At 44.5% G+C, this 21,133-nt stretch overlaps 1 protein-coding gene across 1 annotated transcript in view; it reads left to right on the forward strand.

Annotated features, from left to right (window-relative positions):
- The window catches only part of LOC119440490 (hemocytin-like), a 122,921-nt gene that overhangs the window by 48,010 nt on the left and 53,778 nt on the right, over positions 1-21,133 (forward strand). The window contains exons 33-43 of the mRNA XM_049662939.1: positions 1,301-1,499; positions 5,194-5,265; positions 7,720-7,785; positions 9,250-9,369; positions 9,686-9,760; positions 10,820-10,867; positions 11,724-11,774; positions 13,384-13,613; positions 16,715-16,841; positions 17,550-18,077; positions 20,906-20,968. Coding sequence (XP_049518896.1) covers positions 1,301-1,499; positions 5,194-5,265; positions 7,720-7,785; positions 9,250-9,369; positions 9,686-9,760; positions 10,820-10,867; positions 11,724-11,774; positions 13,384-13,613; positions 16,715-16,841; positions 17,550-18,077; positions 20,906-20,968 — 1,579 coding nt within the window. The remainder of the gene's footprint in view (positions 1-1,300; positions 1,500-5,193; positions 5,266-7,719; positions 7,786-9,249; positions 9,370-9,685; positions 9,761-10,819; positions 10,868-11,723; positions 11,775-13,383; positions 13,614-16,714; positions 16,842-17,549; positions 18,078-20,905; positions 20,969-21,133) is intronic.

Raw genomic sequence — 21,133 nt, forward strand, 5'->3', positions numbered from 1 at the left:
ATCGCGGAGACAATGAATAAAAGCTAGGTCAATCCCGTAGACAGTGTAATCAAAGGTGGTAACCTGGTTGGCCGATCCTGACAGCAGCGCGCAGTAGGTGTCCTCGCAATCGTAGGGGGGTTGTCTTTGTTGTTGTTGCATTTACAGCGCAACATTTTGTTGAGAAGGGTCAGATCGCAAAGTCTCAAAGCCGTATGAAGTGAGAGGGACGAAGTTTAGGCAAAATCATGTGCTCCGTCTTTTCCACGCAGGCTGAACCGCCGTGTGGTTTGTGACGTGAGCCGATACTGGAGGCAGCGCAATGTCACAACATTCACACGCCTCACAGGGTTAACGAATAGAACTTGCCCAGTTATTGTTCCCAGCAGTACACCTCACCAGGTCTACCTGCACGAAGCTATAGCTTGACTTTGACAATCATCGTTTGATGGTTTCTACCAACTTTTTTTCTTCTCATTATTCTATTGGCTTGTCGTGTAATACAAACCAATAAGATGGAAAGTTGGGCGAATTGGTGAAACTGCGTACTGTAACAGCGCTAACAGACGACACACAAAGACCAAGAGAGAGAGAGAGCAAGGAGAGGAAAGGCAGGGAGGTCAACCAGACGAGCGTCCGGTTTGCTACCTTACACACTAGGGGTAAGGGAAAGGGGGAATAGAAGACCAAGATGGCCAAAGGTGGAAAGGGGCTGGCTGCATTAGCGATTCTTCGAGTACGCTATCACAGAAGGAACTGGCGTATCTGGAATACGTCGTTGTAAGAGGGTATTGATGTGTGGTGTGTGTGTGTGTTGTGTGTGTGTGTGTGTGTGTGTGGTGTGTGTGTGTGTGTGTGTGTGTGTGTGTGTGTGTGTGTGCGCGTGTGTGTGTGTGTGTGTGTGTGTGTGCTGTTGCGTGTGCGGGTGCGTGTGCGTGGTGCGTGTGTGTGGTGTGTGTGTGTGTGTGTGTGTGTGTGTGTGTGTGTGTGTGTGTGTGTGTGTGTGTGTGTGTGTGTGTGTGTGTGTGTGTGTGTGTGTGTGTGTGTGTGTGTGTGTGCGCGTGTGTGTGTGTGTGTGTGTGTGTGTGCGTGTGCGTGTGCGTGTGCGTGTGCGTGTGCGTGTGTGTGTGTGTGTGTGTGTGTGTGTGTGTGTGTGTGTGTGTGTGTGTGTAACTTTGTTTTGTATGAATAAAACATAGTTGCCAGTCAGCGCTTGCCCCATGGCCTTCTTCGTCTTTGTGTGTCGTTCGTTCGCGCTGTTGCACCATGCAGCTTTACAATTATGGCTTATTCCCTCTGCGCTCCACGGGTTTCTCGGCAGGATCAATACAACTCGTGCGCACCCGGTCACGTCGAGAAAATAGAGTGCCGCGTCAAGTCCACTGGCCAAGATTGGACGCAGAGCGGTCAGAGTTCCTTGTCGTGCGACACGACGGTCGGCTTCCGCTGCTACAACAAATTCCAGGTCACCGAATGCGAAGACTACGAGGTGCGGCTCTTCTGCGCCTGTCCAAAGCCAGGTAAGTGTCGAGGTCGATCGAGTGTTTCTGTTTTTCCTGCTTACCGCTTTGTGATGCAGCGCTATGAAATGAAACCAAGGTAGCGGTTATCGTAAATGTATGTTCAAAATAATGTTAGCACATTTGCTCATATAAGTTTTTGTTAATTTGAAACATGAGTTTTCCGGTGTTTGTTTTTCTGTCTGCGTTTTTTTTGCTTATGCTGCCCACGCACATTAATTTTACATTTCTGTCTAGTCGCTTCCTGCGCCTCAGTTTAAAATAGCAAGCTATATAGTTTAATAAACTATCTAGGACAACAGGCATTATGCGCCGCCACTGCTACAATTTTCCTACCTCTGTTAACATACTCATATATAACTCTTTATTTTTATCTCTATTAAATTACGCGTTTCTTGTATGGTCAGCAACAACAGCTGGAAACATTAGCAAACTTACCGTCCTGCAAAAAAGGGCTCTACGCCTAGCCTGTAAAGTCCCATATCGCTACCACACTGCAGACTTGTTTAAGAAGTACCACATCATTCAGGTTACATCAATGTATGATTACAAGCTATGCCGTTTATATAAACTCGGTTTGCTGAAAAATAATGATGACATGACAAGCCTAGCAAGGCTAGAGAAAAACATTCATGCTTATAATGTACGCCATCCTGAAGTGTGGTATGTCGCGAAATGTAGAACTAATTACGGAAATCAAATGTTAAAATTTCAATTGCCTACACTTCTAAACCACATAATAAAAGAAAATAACATTGACATATCTAGTACATCACCAAAACAACTGCGTTTAATGTTTGTATAATGATGTGATACGACGATTTCCTTGTTCTTTATGACTGCTTCGTAGTCCCCTTTTCAAGTGACGTTTTATATCTTTTGTGTTTCCTTAGTAGGTTGTACTTCCTTAGCCGCACGCTTTTATGCTTTCCCGTGTGCTAGGGGGGTCAGGGCACCTCAAGCTGTTCTTACAGCTTTTACCTGCCCTCCTCGTAACTTTTTCTTGTTGCGGAATAAAATTCAATTCAATTCAATTCAATATATTCCGTTCCAGTTCTATATATTGTGTTCCATACTGTGGCACACACCCACAACTGCAGGCTGGCCAAAAAGCGGTTGGTATATTTAAAATAAATAAGAATAAATTTATTTATTTATTTATTTATTTATTTATTTATTTATTTATTTATTTATTTATTTATTTATTTATTTATTTATTTATTTATTTATTTATTTACAGTACCTACAGCGCCCTTGTGGGGCATTAGTGTAGGGGGAAATATTAACAGTCAAATACAAAAAATACAAATACATAGCAAAATGCAGATTGGTAACATGTCATTTGGAATTATCCAAATAAATGAATGAAGAAGTACAAGCCCATATACGAGTTGTGGCACGCATATGGTGGAAATTATCACGCATATGGAAATTATCACGCACACATGTGCTAGTGCACATGCGTGCGTGATAATTTCCTTTACACCAAAGGTGCAGGAATGAAATGGGCAAATTTATACATTAACCGCTTCACATAGATTCCAATGTGCGTTGCATCTGCTTTATTTTTTTTTCTTATCCATTTATCTAAGCGGGTGCAGCGTGACGAGCGGGTATGTAGAAACTTTAAGCATTCAACCCATATTTACTCAGTGCATGATAGCAATTTGCAAGTGCGTCCAGTTAACCATTCTGTGTTTACTCTTCTCTCTCTCTCTTTAAGCAGCCACTGCGGCGACGAGCTGAAAGTGTGGCTAGGTTCATTCTAAGAAAGTTAAGGGAAGGTATAATGTCTCTGTTGTATCTGCGAATGATAAAACGCACTGCTTTCTTTTGTATGTAGACTCAATCTCATTAAAATTATTTTTGGGAAAAGGGTTCCAAACTATACAGTCGCCTATTCAAGGATTAGGTGGTTTAAGGATGAGTTAGCAGCGTAGTCTCTTGAAGAACCACACGAAGAATGCGCTGACAGCAGCAAAGATTATTTAATGTTTTATTATATATTTTATAGATGCGTTCGGACCAAAATAAATTATGCATGAACATGAGTCCGAGGCACTTATATTCAAATACCTTTAATTTTATGGAATTACTGAAGGACTACGACAAAAAAGAAGGCGCTGAACTCATAGCAAACGACACAGAGATCGTATTTTGCCATGTGCAAAAGTTACAGGATACATCGTTAAGAACAACGTGGCCTCAAGAAGAGGTAACTTAACGCTATCGCACGCAGTCATCATCACAGCGACGTTTGTAAACGGATATTTTCTGGGACAAGTCGTTGGTGTAAAGCAGAAAGAACCGGACCGATGTCCGTGCTCTACACCATACCAGATGAGACGTACGTGTGGTAGTGGAGCTAGAACATTACAGTAAACTATTAGGAGCATTCGAGAAGAGAGCTAGCTCTCATAAAAGAAATAGAATAGCTAGCGCTCAGTCAAAAATGTGTCAGCGAGAATTCTGCCGCACACTATGAGTCATCAAATCATGGGTGTCTAGACCCTCGTTGAAGATGCCATCAGTTTCATGTTTACGATAAATCTCTCCTTTCAACCTGGTTTTAAGCCTTATGCGTTGAAAAAAAATTGAGAATGAGCAGAGAGAGAGACTTTATTGTTGTACAATTTCGCACAGGGAAGCTCCCCGTCGGAGGCATCAGTTCAGTAGGACCCCATGAACCGTAGCCTCCCGGCGCGCTCTCCTGACCAGATCGAGCTGGTCCCGGGAATTGACGCTGGACAGCAAAGCTTTCCGCTGCTGTGCGTTTGGATGTGGTTGGCGCGGGGTTTAGTTTGTTGGCGCGGCATGCCCACGTGGCGTCGTAAAGCGTGGCCCGTGCATTGCAGTCGAGACAAGTGTATGGATATTGTGTGGGATGCATCGCGTGATATAGTGTGCGATCTGGGAATGCGTTTGTCTGTAACTGCCTCCACGACACCGCCTCGTCGTGCGTGAGTGATGCGTGTTGAGAAAAAATGCTCGTCATTGCGGAACACAAGCAGCAGTATCCCGTAAGTGCGTTGCAGTATCGGGCCCTGTAGCTTTTACATAGCTTGCCTGTCAAGGCGCCACATTATCATGTCACTCATATCTGAGAGCGCCCACGGATAGTCTTATATTTTTCGGGAATTAAGCAGACACACATTTTGACGACGCGGAGAGAAGACAACACATTCCTTCGGTGCTGCTTAATAAGTGCCTGCCGGATTTCCGGAAAGCATGCGGCAACTAGCTCGGCTGAGAACCGTCGTGGTCTTATATTTTAAATGTTTTCCTTTTTTTCTTCTTCTTCACTTTTATCTCATATTCCCTTGCCCCTTTCCACCTTCACCAATTCAGGGTAGCCAACTGAAGAGAACTTCTGGTTAACTTTCCTGTTTTTTTTTCCTTTTCTTTTTTTTTTATTTCTCTTTATTAGAGCAAGCGTTTACTTTTTGCGTTCAGTGCCTTACGTGCCGTCGTACCGGCACCATCTAAAGGCAGTAACATTTTCTTACAATTGAAATAATTACGAGATAGAGAGAGCAAAAATCTCTCTGCGTGGTCAGACATGTTGCTTTCTTGCGAAACGGAACTGGCTTTCCGACGTCGCTTACTTCAGAAAGGTTGATAAACTGCTGCATTCGCTCCGTTTCAGTCAAAGCCACTGTGTGAAAAACTCCTTTCTTTTTTCAAAATTTTCCAGTTGTACCAGAAGACGAGCAGAAGAAAACTACCTATGCACCACCAACGCCATTCACAGAGCAACGCGACACTGGTAAGAAATAGAAAATTGCTAAAACCGCTACACCTGCTAGGCCGGTGTCTAATCATGTTAGTGAAGTGCAGCCGAGAAATAATCCATGACATGCAGACATGCCGAAGAAAAAAAATAGAAATGGTAAAATGAAGTTGATGGTAGAGCCGCTCTTCATTATAGCACTTGAAAGAAACTTTGTTGGATTGTTCTGCATACGTTAGAGAGTAAAGCGCCTAAAACATAACTAATTTCTCTAGGCATAACCTTTTGACTACGCGCCGAAGTTGTAACGTTCCTTGAAGGAAAAGCAAATGTAACCTCATCGACAAAGTCACAGCGTGCTCTTCATCGGATGTGTGTATTAAGTGTTCCAATGTTTCCAAGTGTTCGCAAATGGCATTGGCGAACACTTGCCCAGAGAATAAAAATGCAAAAGAAACACAAAGCAGAGTAAAACCTTTCTTACGTACGAAACAGCGTCCTAAGCTCTGCGTACACCTCAATTAAATGGCCCAGTATAGTATTAGGGATATGGAGCAAACCTAAACGCAGCTTTATTAAAAAAACGCCTAACCTTGCACTCGGCCGCGCACACGCTTGTAACAGCGAAGCAGGTCGATCGTAGCCCTAGCCCAGCATTTTCCGGAAAGGTGCGAACTTTTCATCTTATTACTCATGATGATGTTAATTTCTTTTCGTGCGTCTCGGACTTACGGCCGTCACTGCGCGTTGCATAGCGCAGCTTGCAACACTGACATCGCTTTGCAATGCCGACAACGCATTCCAGCAGACCCGCTCCGTGAAAGCGTCTCTCGCTCTCATAGCGCGCAAAACCTCTTCTTCACCTCGCAGAGCACCAACGTACGAACGCGCCAGCTGTGGACGAAGATGACGACGCTCGAACGATATCATATGGTTCGCAGAAATGCATGTGCGGCAAACGTGGCTGTATAGCCTATAGTGGTTACGACGCTCGCCTTGGGACCCGGGGTATGTGGGCTCGAATCCCGCCTCGGCAAGAAAGTTTCTTTTCTTTCTTCTTCATAGTTTATTGATACGCACCACAAATTACGGCTGGCTTAAACAGCTTCGCTGTTAAAAGAAAACGTATGTACGAGAGTGGCTGCGATTATCCTTGCGTCACAAAACCGACGTATTTTAGGCAGGAAACACTTACTAACGAAAAGCTTTGCCGGGGCCTCATTCACAAATGCTTGTGTTCGTAAGTGTCGCTTCATTAGGCCGGCCGCCTTGGCTAATAATTAGAGGTGAGTGAATGTCAATTTTTTTCAAATACGAATAGTACGTATCGAATATCGAATCGAATATTGAATAGTCGAACGCCAGACGCATATACGAGTATTTACAGCTTATGTATTCATTTCGGTACAATTAGGTACCACGCCTGTACCTACTATATAGTATACTGCAAAAAAAAAAAGGCAGCTACAGGGACAAAGGATCAGTTTTAAACTCAAGATCACTAATTGTCACTAACAAAATGCACGAATAGACTCTCAACATCTTTAGAGCCTGGTTGCAAACAAGCTTTCCCGGAGTGAATGGCTGCTGATATGACAAGCTTTCCAAAAATTTAAGTGAATGATTACCGAAAAAGGATTTGAAGTTGTGGAAAATGAACAAGAAAGCTGCTGAAGGACTCGTATGCCATAAACACATGTAAAAAGACCCGTTGGAAGGAAAAGATCACTGTTTGTAGCATAAAAGATGAAACTGGTACTTTGAAAATCCACAGGTTGTCATGTAGTGTTTCACCGCGAAATCAAGAACAAAGCTTACATTACCGATTTTGTTTCTCAATTTCTTCAAAATATTTGGCGTTGTCTCACTTCTGATAATTTGAGATATATTGCAAATCAGACGGACAACAGTAACAAGACTTTCATTATTGCAAAATAATTAGTTTCGATTATTCAAAAATACCGAATAGCTCCTTTTCGAATACGAATAGTTAGTGTGTATATTCGATTCGATAGTATTCGAAACTTCGAATATTCGCCCACCTCTACTAATAGTATGCCAACATGGCGATTGCTGGCATCTGCTCTCACGAAAAGTTCCAGCGTAAAAGCACTTTGTGAATACGAGCCCTGTAGCTCTAGTGATGAATTCACAAATATTTTCATTCCTAAGCGCTGTTTGCCATCGGCCCCATCCGCCTTCATTATAATACTACGGCCAACAGTGGCGATTGGCTCGCATGTGCTCTTACGAACAGTTCCAGCGTATGGATGCTTCTTGTGAGCATGGGCCTTGATGAGAGCACGGCTATTTCACATCGCTTTCCGTTGCCGAAATTGCTTCGGCGCTCTCGTCAGGCGTCGTTTAAAAGCATGGGTTCACGTAAGTATACCACCAGCGCTTTCAAGTGTCGACACACTGTTAGCGCGGAATGTCGATCAGCGCCAGCTCGCATCAATGCGGTCGCTCCAACTTTCCTTCTGATTGCAGATGCCACGGAAACGACGACTAAGAGGTCATGGCTTACTAAATGGACAACAGGTTTTTTCGGCGGAGGTACGTAAACACTGTTGGCATCATAGAAGACAGTAATTGAAAAGCGACATTTAGTTTTGTTCTTTTTCTTTACATGTGACTCTGACGTCTTGAAACCTCGGGTTTACGCGAAAGAATATGAGTAAGAAGCGTTATACTTGAATTGGCCAGAAGCTGGACTGGCGCTATACGAGGTAACGCCATAGTGCAGAGTTGTAAACACATTTTGATTACTCGGAGTTCCTTATATATACTTGTGCGCTTAACTTTAAGAACGCGAGCGTTCTTGCGTGCCCTCCACATAGAAATACGGTGACCAGGTGATCGCTGATTGGCACGCACGTACGCAATTAACTCACGTCTGCCATGCGTATTAAATTAGTTTGTTCGTTACGCCACTGTTGCTTCCTAATGATTATTGTGCAGAGATACTCCCAATGTAATAAAAATATTCCTGTATTCTTGTATTGTCGCGCTTATAGCAGATCCAGTCCTCTTTCTTGTGTATGTCTGTTTTAACGTATGTTTTTGTTCTTATTTCTCTACGCAACTAGATAAAAAGCAAGCAGCAGCAGCTTCTTTATTGTGGCTAATATTTACTTTGAAAGAGAAGAATTGTGTTCCTGATAACTGCCATATTTTCAGCATAAGTTCAAATGCGAACAAATCTAAAAACGAATAAATTCCGTTTTCAGGTTAGCCTGCAGCAGTGCATTGATGCGGGATACAAAGCGTGCATTTTAGAGTATACGCCGTTGCTACATAGCGATTGCATGTCGGATTGTCTTGTAATTACGCGTAAAAGGCATTATGATCACGTTTTTTCTTCTATTCGCGTTCAATATCTGTGCTTATGGTACATGCGTGTATTAGCAACGCGATGCTGATGTGTCAGAAATGAAAAGCGTGTGTGTCGTGCATATGTGGGATACACATTTCGGCACTATATACAATGCGATTAGCCGGTAGAACAAAATCAACGCCGGATAAATTGCAGATATTAGCGACCACTGCTAGTGACAATTATGAGGCTTCTTATAATTCGAAAAAAAAAAGAATGGTTGAAACAAATAAATTGTCAAAAAGCAAGGTAATAGGACACATAGATAATCCAGTTGGCTATGTATAATTAACGCGCCGAAGGGTGAAGGCCTATTTCTTTTGTTGTATTTCAGAGAACTTGAGACATAGATGTTTCTCAAAATACGTCGGCCATCTTGGTTATATCGTATAAGCGCAGGTGTCGAATAGGAAGCTACAAAAAAAATTTTACCAATGGACATTTTATCCGTAAATTCACTTACGTTCGACATTTCGCGCAGCGGCAACAATATCTTGAAAGACAGCGTGCTGTCACCCACTGGCAGGAAATTGCGAACGTAATGCGGCTTCTTTCGAGTTCTAAATGTTACGACAATGTATCTTCAATGTTCAGCCAATGTATATTGGCTTAGACAGTGGCTCTTGCATTTTCCATTCTCCAAGGCACCACAACAACGAACACGGAAACGGCTAGTACTACCGACACAGGAAGGGCTTCGACAACAGAAGAAGCGGAAACGACAACAGAGCCAGCGTTCGAGGTCACACCGCCATCCAGATCAGGTGCGAGACTCGAACACATGGTCCCACGCAAAAGGACAACTTAGCGCCAATGTTTATGCGTGCGGTGGTGCGTGCGGTGTTGTGTGTGTGCGTGTGCGTGTGCGTGTTTTCACTTTTCATGCGCGTGCTTCATTCCTCCGCTTTCCTTTCCATCTTTCTGTCTCCCCTTACCCTTCTACAGTGCAGGATTGTTTTCCCTGTCAATCTCTCTGCCGTCCGCCTCTCATTTATCTCTCTCTCTCTCTCTCTTTCCATGCAAATGCAACTACGTCAAAGAGGCATCAGTACGCTGACGTCAATGCCTTTTGAAATGCAGGAAAAACGCTGGCCACGACGGAGGCGCCACATGGGGAGCCGACTTTATCCACCATCTCGGTACAGCCGACTGTGGGTGAGTGTTGTGAAAACAAAAAAGCGCTAATGAAGTTATTAACTTGACGCGGATCGGTAAATTGCGTGAGAGAATGCAAGTTTTGGCTAGTTGGCATTCCATGTTAGCCTACTAGTAAACAAAAATAATAGTCAAGTCGCTTTATTTGGCGTTCATTATACAATATCAGTATCATAACGCATGCGAAGACAAAAACAAAAAGCTGTTATGTAACAGCTGGACAAGATTCTTGCCCATATTGTTGGTACGGAAACACACCAATACATATACATTACATAAATGCATGTCGTTAATTTGAGTACATAATTACTTTGGAGGAATATTATGCAGAAAGAAAATCGGAATAATATAGCATGCAAATACATACGGGGTGATGATTTTTAAGTTTTCCAGAAGTTTTCAAGATCGACCGTCGCAGATAACATAGTTATAGTCCTTGAGCTGAATAATTCGGAGAGCCGGGCATTAATTGCACGAGAAATCGAAACACATATTCAGCTAATTATACAGCATCACTAATTAACTTATCAATGAATTACTTTAAGGCAAATATATTGCAATTTACGAATTGTAGCGGCTGTGTTTGCAAGGCGTATGCACTTGGAAGGAATTTCTAGAATGACAGAAATCTACAACTTGACTAATTAACATGGTATTCCACTCATTTGTCGACAGTAAACAGACGCAGAAGAGGAATAATTTGTTCCTTGCTCTAAGGCTTACGCTGACATCATGTGAGAAAAGGAGCCAGGCGAGAAGTGTAACCATTACCGAGCCCACTGTTGGTTAAACGTGCCAGAACTGAAAGGAATCACGCGTCCCGCCATGCACAGTTGAAATAAACTTTGCAGTAAAAGATAACGTTCTGTCTGCGCAAACTGTTCGAATTGGCGAGTGTTAATTGTTTATTTGAAGACTACACCTGCATGGCTGCTTTGCTGAATGCGCAGTATTAGAAAAAGCCGGGAGTCATGTTGGTATAGTAACGCCACGATGGTATAGATTTGTTGAAATAATGCGTACCCTTACTCTGATATTTCGAACGCATGCATATCGCAGGACCAACCACAGTTACTGGTGCCACTGAGACATATACTCCCAGCGCTGGTAAGTCATTTAAGGTGTTTACAGTTCCTTGTAAATATATTGTATTTTTCATTGAAAAGGTGTATTTTAGATTGCCGTTCTTGTGTGCCTGCTCCGTAGTGGCCTGTGAGGCATTTCACAATTATATTGGCCGACTTTTAAGACCTTTTTTGCTATCGCTTTTATCTTACCTAAATGGAAGTCGAGGATTTTGATATAACACTACACAGTGGTGGTAAATGGCACTTTTACTAAAATACAGCTCTTCTCGCGTGTAGTATTTCAAGAAAACTCGTTGCTTGAGTTAAACGCGATGTACGGGTGAGTCCGTTTATGAACGGTGACAAAATTACTCATTAGTCGGTTATTATCTCACGTTCATGTGTCATTCTTTGAATCGAGAACCGTCATCACTGAAGGTTTTGATAATTGCAGTCGGACGCCATTATTGTCGACACAGTGGGCTCGAATTTGGGTTCTCTTATAGTTATTTTTTAATTACATATTGGTTGATTCATGCACATTTCCGTCCACGAAATGCGTACTTCTTTTTTTCTTCAATCAAGACATATTACAAACTAATTGGATTTGGCACAAAGCGTACGCTTGACACCGATATACATTATTTAAGAAATACACAAACCCTGCCTTTTCTACAAGATGTGGGTTTCAACCCAATAATAGAATGCTTCCTTCTACCACGTCTTAAACACCCCTTAATAACTTTGCAATTAAAAATCGCTGCAAATTTTTGTCGACACTTTGTAATCAGAAGTAATTCGCATTTTTTCGCGCTCTTTATGGGAACAAAAGATAAAGGAGGATGCGGGCGACCTATATCTCTTGAAACTATCGTGACTGTGCCCTTATTTTACAGACGCGGCCACCGTTTTCCGTCCTATATATACTCCGACGTTTCCGAGCACTGGTGAGTCTCAGCATCACTTCACATAACTATTCAGACTGATATTTTTCACGTGATTGCTAGAATTCTAAAAGAGCAAGCTGGATGTGCTCTGTGCGCCAAATATAGCAAAATACCCTCAGGGACATCCTCGGTCCGTGGCAAAGCACCACCTGCGCGTTACGCTCCACGAAAGCGCTGCTGATTTCCTGAGGTTCACAAGCCTTAACGAAACTTCGTAAATATCTCTATTGTGTAAGTGTGTATGTGCGCTTGTGTTTTCGTGTGAACAGTGTGTATATCACAATTATCACCCAGCGCCTGGAGTATCATGCCAGGCTAACATCTCCGGCTATGTGATTAAAGATTGCAAATATCTCTCCTTTTCTTTATCTTCACGTGGATACATATTAAAGCTAAACGGAAACAAAGATACAGCTTCAGCTCGCCGAAAAAGCTAGGCTGAGGCTATTTCCTTTTAACTTTCGTATATATAGTAGGCTTGCTTTTTAAAGTATAACCCAACCATTTCAATTTATCGAGAATGTTAGATTTATTTTTCACATTAACCGTCAGGAGAGAGAGAAAGGATGCATAGAAAAGCAGCGAGGTCAACCAGAGGTAGTTCCGGTTGGCTACCCTGCACGGAGGGAAGGGGTAGGCGGATAAAAATTGAAAGAGAGCGGAAGGGGACAGGAGAGATATAGACGAGCACAAACAAAGTAAGCGCGGTAGCAGGCGGCGCTGTTAAAGTCTATCATGAAGGCCCGTAGACCTCGGGAACCTGAGTAGCGTGAATAAAGCCTCCTGCTCGGAGTTTCTTTGAGAGCTCTGGACTAGAAATTTGTTTGTCTGATAGTGGGCGATTGTCCAGTTGGTCCAGCACTGTGCACATAACTCGCCTCTTGGTCGTATAGCGTGGGCAGACAGACAATATGTGTGAGTGTCTCGACACGGCTGCATGTGCGCGCTCGTGGGGCTGTTGGGCATTCCACTGAGGAAGGAATAAACGTTAGTAAATGCGACGTCGAGCCACGAACGGTACAACATGGCCTGTTCGCGACGTGTTAACTCAGGCGGTACATGTAGCTGTATATCCGGAGACAACGAACGTAAATTAGAGGTGGTGTAGTTTACGTTAACCGTCGAGATTGACAAGGTTACCTGCCTTACCTTACCAAGGACATTGAATCTGCCGGTAAGGTTACAAAAAGCCTGCGCTTCTTCGTCTTCATTTTGTTTTACTATTCAGCCCACCTTCTTCTTGGGCCTTTCGTCCCATCTGTACCATTCGCAGCAGAGAGCAATTATAGGCCAAATATACGTCATCTAAACACAATGCTTTTCAATGAAGAGCTCTCTCTCTCTCTCTCTCTCTCGCATAACTGCATTGTGAGATGAGCACGCTCTGCTCGAGTGCCCACGCATCGCGCTTCATCTTCGTTTCTGCTTTTAAGCGAAGCAGCGTTAGTGCGCTCATTCCACATGCCTCGTGCTGGCGAAATTTGCGCGAAATTTCGACGATATCTTGTGCACACTTATGCATATGCATAGTTTGTGTACTTTGTACATGCTTTAAAAGAATAACCGCGTATTTCTCTCACGCATCGATATTGCATCGCGCTCCGCGCAGGAATTTGTCCCAAGGGGCGCACGTACAGCGACTGCGCGTACCGCTGCAACCAGACGTGCAACGTATTCCTTCGAGCCCTGGTCAACGACAGAAAGTGCCTCGGAGAAGACGAGTGCGTGCCCGGATGCCGGCCCACGTCCGGCTGCGAGGCGCCGCACGTCTGGCTCGACTACGACACCTGTATCGAGGAGGAGGAGTGCAGCTGCTCCTTCGAGGGACAGGTGCTCGGGGTGGGTCACTTCTCTTCACTTTGGCTGCGGTGGCCAGCCACGGTATCCGTCGCCAAAATCGTCTTTTCTTCGTCCACACCATGGAAATATGGGCCCCAATTCACAAAAACTTATCACGCTAGAATTTTTCGCAAGAAAGAATTTTAGCCAATCCCGATGCCAGACATATCATTAGCGAATGCGGCCAGGCAATGGTGAGGCGAACTTACGAAAGAAAAGCTTTGTGAATCTCGCCCCTGGTTCCAGCCTACGTGTGCTGTACGGGAATGTCACTTTGCCATCGGGATCAATGCTCTGGATTAGTCGGATACCCTCGGCGCTAGGAAGTTTAGGCTAACAGAAAGAACAGAAAGAAAGTAAGAAAGAAAGAAATACAAACTGGAGACACATGCTGAAATCAAAGGATGCAGTGCGGGTGTGCGACTAAATCTCGTTGAACTATAGATAGAAGGCTAAACGAAGAAAGAGAAAAGTTTCATCCAAGGCATTAAGGTATGAAGATATTTTATGTACATTCATCTAGAATGCAGGAATTGTCGCTGTTGGTTCCTTCTGAATACGCTGCTTGTACTAACATTTACATTGAAAATGCTATGCGTCTCTTGATTTTGCTTCTCATGGTTTTGTAAAGTGACCAAATTAGTTCTGTAAAAACAAAAATGTTGCACTATCGAGTTTGTTTTAAAAAGCTTGCATGGCTAGATTTGACTGTCTGGGCTCGGTGTCATGCACAGCGCAAAGTATGGAAACAGTTAAGATTCAGGTCCTTGTCCTGATACTTTTCTTATACGCTACAATGTTGTTGATTGAGGCTATATTATTTTTTGCGTTTACTACTTGCAGTGTGACAGATCTCGCAAGTGTCTATTTATTTGATACCGTTGTGAAGCCGTGTTAGACGTCTGAACAGGACTCTATAGTAACATGGAGATAAATAATTATCCTGCTGTGGTATACGGTGATAATCTGAAAACATGATGTAGTCACTGGAAGCCGCACTCCGTTATGTCGATCTCAAAGAAAATCCACAAGTTTCTATAATTTGTGTGATGATAGAGCTAATCCTTACGTGAGATTTTAGGCGATAAAAAAAAACTGAAGCAAGACCTATCTTGAAAGGTGATAATACTAATCAAATGATAGTTAACACGAATATTTCAGTCTGAGAAGATTTAACATAAAAGGCGCGCGCTGTCAGTGTTTTGTTTCCTGACATTAGTTTGTCGGCTGTCATTCTCAAAATTCCGAGGAATAACCTTGCCAAGAATGTAAGACAAGGTATGAGCAACTCTAGTGATAGAATGGTGTGGCAATATAACCCGCATATACCGCACGTGTCAAGGTGTTTATTGACAGGGCACGCAAGGAGTGAGAGGTCGAACTCGTTGCGGTAGTCAGAACCCTGCGAGCAGTCAGAACCGACCCCGTGCGTAAAGCGCTGGTGATGCGCCTGACTGACTGGCACTGCTTCGTTACATTTCATACGCTGGAGATGCGTCGGGCTAACCGGCGCTTCTTCTTCGTTACACATGTCATATGAAAAGCCGGCAGATCCCACGTTCTGTGGGAATCGAAGTTATGCGAAGCAGTGTGCGGGGAGCCTACCGAGTTAACGAAGCCATCATGTGGGCCCCAACACTTAGGCGGCTGTTTCACGACCTACATGACACGCATGTCATGACATTCATGTCATGAGTCCTGAGGAGTCCCTTTAGCTACACTTAAGCGGCCTAGCTACTCCTAGCTAGGCCTTAAGGCGAAAGCCTTAGTCATGCTCACGACTATGACTTCGACCATCAATCTTTAGCCTTTTCCTTCTCTTAGTACCACATGCAAACCCATTACGTTGGTTTTTGAGTGGTAATCTTCTTTCGCTGAGTCAGTCATTTTTGCTGAGTCATGCTCAAGACTATGGCTTCTACCACCATCCTTTGGTGTTCCCTTCACTTAGTACCCACGTCCGAACCCATTTCAGTGGTTTCTGAGTGTTCATTTTTTTCCTGAGTCATTGTCATTTTTGCTGAGTCATGCTCATGACTATGACTTCTACCATCATCCTTTAGTGTTACCTTCACTTCGTGCCCACGTCTGAACCCATTCCAGGGGTTCTTGAGTGCTAATCAGTTTTCGCTGAGTCATTGTCATTTTTGCAGGGTCATGCTCATGACTATGACTTCTAACATCATCATTTAGTGTTTCCTTCCCTTAGTACCCACGTCCGAACCCATTTCAGTGGTTTTTGAGCGTTAATATTTTTTTCGCTGGGTCATTGTTTCATGACCTACATGACACGCATATCATGAAATTCATGTCATTCCCTATCATTTATGTTCGTCATACAATGTCGTCATACTATGCCAATTTTGGTACCTAGCAAGTTAACGAAACGACCATGAGAGCACCAAGACGTAGGCGGCTAGATAGATAGATAGATAGATAGATAGATAGATAGATAGATAGATAGATAGATAGATAGATAGATAGATAGATAGATAGATAGATAGATAGATAGATAGATAGATAGATAGATAGATAGATACTGTGAAATTGGCAAATGTTCGCCAAGAAATGCTTCGCATTTAATACGGCGTTGCATATACATATACCTAAATATTTGCGAAAATTTTAACTCACTGACAAAGATGCTGACACCGTATGTTCTGCGACACGGGGCCCCTAACGCTGTCGCGTACAACCCCTTAAAAATTGCTCCCAGGCAAGCCAGCGCGTTGGGACGCTTCCGGCGTTTTGATGTGGCCATCTCGACAAACGGAACGGCTGCAATTAATAGGAATTATGCGTGTTCGCAGAGTCTCATTAACTTCTGCATTTAGAAAAGCATAGAGTCCGTTGAAATTAAATTAGGCCAATCATGGTGCCAATAAGGGCAGATAAAGCGCAATAAACGAAGCCACAAGAACGTCTGAAGCGACAAGCACAAAGATCAGACAAATCATGTACTACCCATCGTAGAGCATCGGCAGGTTGTTTCGTGAGGAACGTGAGCATGTTTCAGTTTCATCGGTCGGAACATTTTCTTCAAGTGCTTGTCCTTAATGCAATTCGTTTATAGATATCAAATTTTTTGTGTGTGTGAACAGGCCAACCAGGTGGTAGACCGCGACTGCGAGCGTTGCATCTGCCAAGACAACGGCGTAGTGTGCGTCACGCAGCCGCATTGCAGACCAGCGCTGCCGGGACCGCACCTGGTGTCCAAACCGACCACAGGTTAGCATGGGACGCTCACGGTGCGCGTTTCACCGAGTGCGTGGCCGCGTTAGCCGCTATTTTTGCATTATTCTCCGGCACACTTGCGAAGCCATGTTATTTAGGATAAGCCCTAAAACCAAAGCAAAAATATTAGCAAACTAAAATATTATATTCACAAAGATACGGTAAATTTGTAAAAGGCAACTCATTGAGCAGTTTAAAGCAGACAACACGTACATGCTATCTTGCAGCTCACCTGTTGTTGTTCGCTTACGTTGTTCGCTTACGAGAATTTTACAATACCCTTATACAAACAACAGCGGTATTTTGTGGAGTCAAGCACAGTGGGTAGGCCTACAAATTTTATGCCTTTTATTTAACGAGTACTGCTTGCACATTATCGACAGCAATTTTAGTGCAGAGTTACGCTTAAGCATAATTATTTATCTTTTTTTTCCCCAACATTTGTTGATTCTTCCTGAAGGTATAAGGTTGTAAATAAAAAAATCGCTTCTTACGCTGTCTACAATGTATCTACTTGCTTTTAGTGCAATTATTTCGATTGAAATCGACTCACAGGCTGAATAAGCAGGGCATTCCTGCGTTCTCTCTCTCTTGTAATGGGTAGGTTAGAGACGAAAGGTTTCTGTAAATGTAAAAGAGCTTTGCTATTAATTACCCCCGGTCAGAACACAAATTCTCGACTCGTCGAGTTCTGTTGCGCAGCTTTTCCGGTGGTCGTCGAGAATGTGACAGTAGACGGAGGAGGTATCTGCGTGCCCGGATGGTCCATGTGGTTCAACACTCGAAAGCCGGACGCGCACGGCGACGTGGAGTCGGTCGACGCCATCGAGCAGACTGGCTTACCGCTGTGCGACGAGCGCTTCCGCACCGAGGTCCAATGCGAACCGCTCGACAGGAACGTGGTGTTCGAGGAAACGCATCGCATCCAGTGTGACATCCAGAACGGACTGGTGTGCAGGAATGACCCTGCGCACCATGACACCCAGTGTCCCGACTACATGGTGCGCTTTTACTGCGACTGCTACAAGAACTGGAAGGGCACGCCTGTCACCGTTAGGAACCCGACTTCCCCGACAGTGCTGACTACCCCGGCTACCCCGACTACTCCGACCATCCCGACTACTCCTAGTTCTCCGACTACCCCTACTACCCAGACTAGCCCAACTCTACCGACTGCCAGGACGACCCCGCCAGTCTCCACGATCCCTACAGCCCCACCGGTGGTGCCAGGTGAGCGGCGTTTACAAAAATTAACGGCAGAAAGTGCCGTGTGCTTTCCATATAATTTATTAGAGCGAAAGCGCTACTATGCCATGTCTCGTAAGGTCATTCATCGCGTCGCAATGACCTTGAGCCACTGAAACGCAAGTGTGGCAGGTGTGACGTGACAGCCACGTGATCCGCTGCGGAGAGGCGACGCAGCAGCGCTCGCTAGGAGCCTCGCCGCTGCGGTACCACGCGACTAGGCGCGGGTTTAACGGCTGCTTCGCCGGCGCTTGGTCGGCTTGGTCGCTCAGTCTCGCTATGGATGTCGCGCCGGTTGGGCCTTCTGTGCGTGTGCTTCAGCGCAAGTGACAGGCTGAATGCAATCATGCAGTAGATATAGATGTAGCTAGACTGTAGGCTGCGAAATCTCAAGCAAAGGCAATGTTGGCTGCTGTAGCACTGCAGCAAAGGGAGGCCAGATTAGCAGGTTATAGAGAAGTTTACCAAGCGCGGAAGCGTGCATTAATGAAACACTGTGTGCATAGTCTTTGTAAAACCAAGCCAAATCAACCTTTCGTTTGTGATAACTAGGTTTACAAGAGTTAAACCTCTTTCCTTACTTTCCATTTATTAAGGTGATTGCCTGACGAAAACTAGGAAACAGACACGTAACTAAACAAGAAACGACGCATGCAGAGTAATCTACGTGGGTGCGTGCATCATTTCTTCACTGGCCCATTGTCTTCTATACCTTATTTCAAGACGTAGAAGACAATTTTTTACGCCACTCGTAAAAATGACCCATCTTTGTTAGGTATAATTTTTCGCCCAATAAGTACTAGTTTTCCTCCGCAGATCCTACTTTCTCGTGATTTCTCGTCAGAAAATGTACGCATGCGTAATTAGAACTGACACCAATGCATGGGGCATACCGTGTTAAAGAAGGATATGGGCACCCTGAATGACGACAAATTTCGTAAAGACACAAAATGTCACCTCATGAAGCTTTCTTAGACTCTCCGAACAATACATATGTTAGGGTTTATGTCCACGAAACGCCTTTGTGCTCTGTTATACAACAATGTAGTACTGCAGTGGATGTTGCAGCTGGTTGAAACCAGCTGCATCTTCTAATTACATCCAATTAGAAACTTGATATTGTCGACATAAGTGACCTTGAGCCACGTGTCACTCCGCGCGGAAAGTCGTCTATGTCGACTATATGGTGCTCCAAGACACGCCTTGCTTCTTGCATTGCAGTGCCACATTATTTTGAGACGTACTATATGTGGACTCGTGAGTGGTATATATGTATTATGCTTTAACACATTATTCATTATTCAAAGACAGCACCTTCCGTGTGTGAAAGCCAGTTCATTTCTAACTTTTGTATTTGGTGATGATAGTGCTATCGGCTTTTTTTACCCAGATCGTATACATATTACTTCAGTGGCTGTTCTTGAGAAGATGTTCGAAACTATTGGTCATCACTTACTGCTATACACATTTGTGAATGCCGCAAACAAAGGATGGGAGAAGTGCAAGACAATAAGGGTCAAAAACTATCCTTATCTTTGTGAGTGCGTTGTGCTTAGAAGCTATTACAAGCATACAGCAGCGTCAACGTACGCTTCGCAGTCTTAAAGCGGCGCAAGACCTAGGTTTGGGTTTCAGGGCACTTAGCGTCAAAATAAAAACGTTGGCACTTCGGCAAACTTAAAAGTGCACCGCCGTTTCTGTCACATCCTCGGCGCTCACCAACAGAGATATATTGAACCTCATCGTCGGAGAATTTTTCCACGCGGTGTCTTGCTCCTGTTATCCCACCGCGCCGTATACTTGCGTATTTCCTGCCGATACGCAGTGCTAATGATGGTAATCTGCAAGAAGTGAGCAAATTTACTATCTGTGTGATGTGAGACGCGTAAAAGTACGTTCACACTCGCCGGAAAAATGCGTGCGGCATGGCCCAAGCGGCAGAACGCGCCAGCATTGGCATGGCCACACTTGCGGGCGCCTTTGCCGCTGTGGAAAGCAGGTGATTCGCTATCAGCTGGATTCACTATTCAGTGCGGCTGTGATCATCGATGTTGAGAGAGAGGGGGGGGGGGGGGCTAAATTTTCTTGCAGTATTTGCCCATGTCAATGAATCGGCTGCTGCTCACTGGTCTCCCCAATCGGCGGCGAGCGGTCTGCCGCGAAAAATAGCTCCAAGACCCTTCGCTCCGCGGCTGGAAAACGTTACCACTTGCCTGATTTCGCGGCAAGCTTTATGCCACCTGCGGCATACCGCGCACGTTTTAGAGTGCACCTTTTAGGTGCCCGTTCCTGCGGCGAGCGTCGGCGTAACCGAGCGAACGATGAAAGAGCGAACGCGGAGCGCAGCGAGGGATGAAAGACGTAAGGAGAAAAGCGGAGAAGGAGGGTGCAGCGGAACCATAAGGCGAAAAGCGGAGGAGGAGGGTATGGCGAAAGCGTGAGAAGAAAATCGTAGTGCGGCGACCATGGCTACGAGATGGCACCAGAGTAGCGCGCGTCGTCTGGGAAGTATGACTGCGGCGGCTGCTGTGAATCGCGCCCACGCGTCACCCACGCGCTGCCTCTCGCGATCTCCAGATTAGCGAGCCAGTCGCACCACACTTCGCTCCGTTCGCAACGTGCTGCACGAGACATATTGTCCGCGGCAGCCAATATATCACGAAATGAAACACGTATAGAGCTTCACTCAAACTTCGCATTAGGGAGTATCGTAATCGTCGGTGAATTTTATTTTCCCGCTAGTATGGACGTATCTTAACAGCGACGAATGAAAACTGTGAGTTGCGTTCAAGTCGTTAATTTTTTTCCCGCAGGTGAAGACTTCACCACACCACCTGACATAATCTACGACCAGACAACGATGAAATACAGCAAAGGTACCCAACAAAGCTTATATAAATTTATGTCCAGAGCTGTTTTCCTTTTAATGTTGCAATAAACGCGGTGAACTATTGTGTGAACAGAGGGAAAAGACGTGGAGTGAGTATAATGTACGAAGGAAAACTAAGCGGGGCGTTGCATGACACTGGTTTCTCGAAGTG

This window comes from Dermacentor silvarum, chromosome 2 (genome assembly GCF_013339745.2).
Source record: "Dermacentor silvarum isolate Dsil-2018 chromosome 2, BIME_Dsil_1.4, whole genome shotgun sequence".
Lineage (NCBI taxonomy): Eukaryota > Metazoa > Arthropoda > Arachnida > Ixodida > Ixodidae > Dermacentor > Dermacentor silvarum.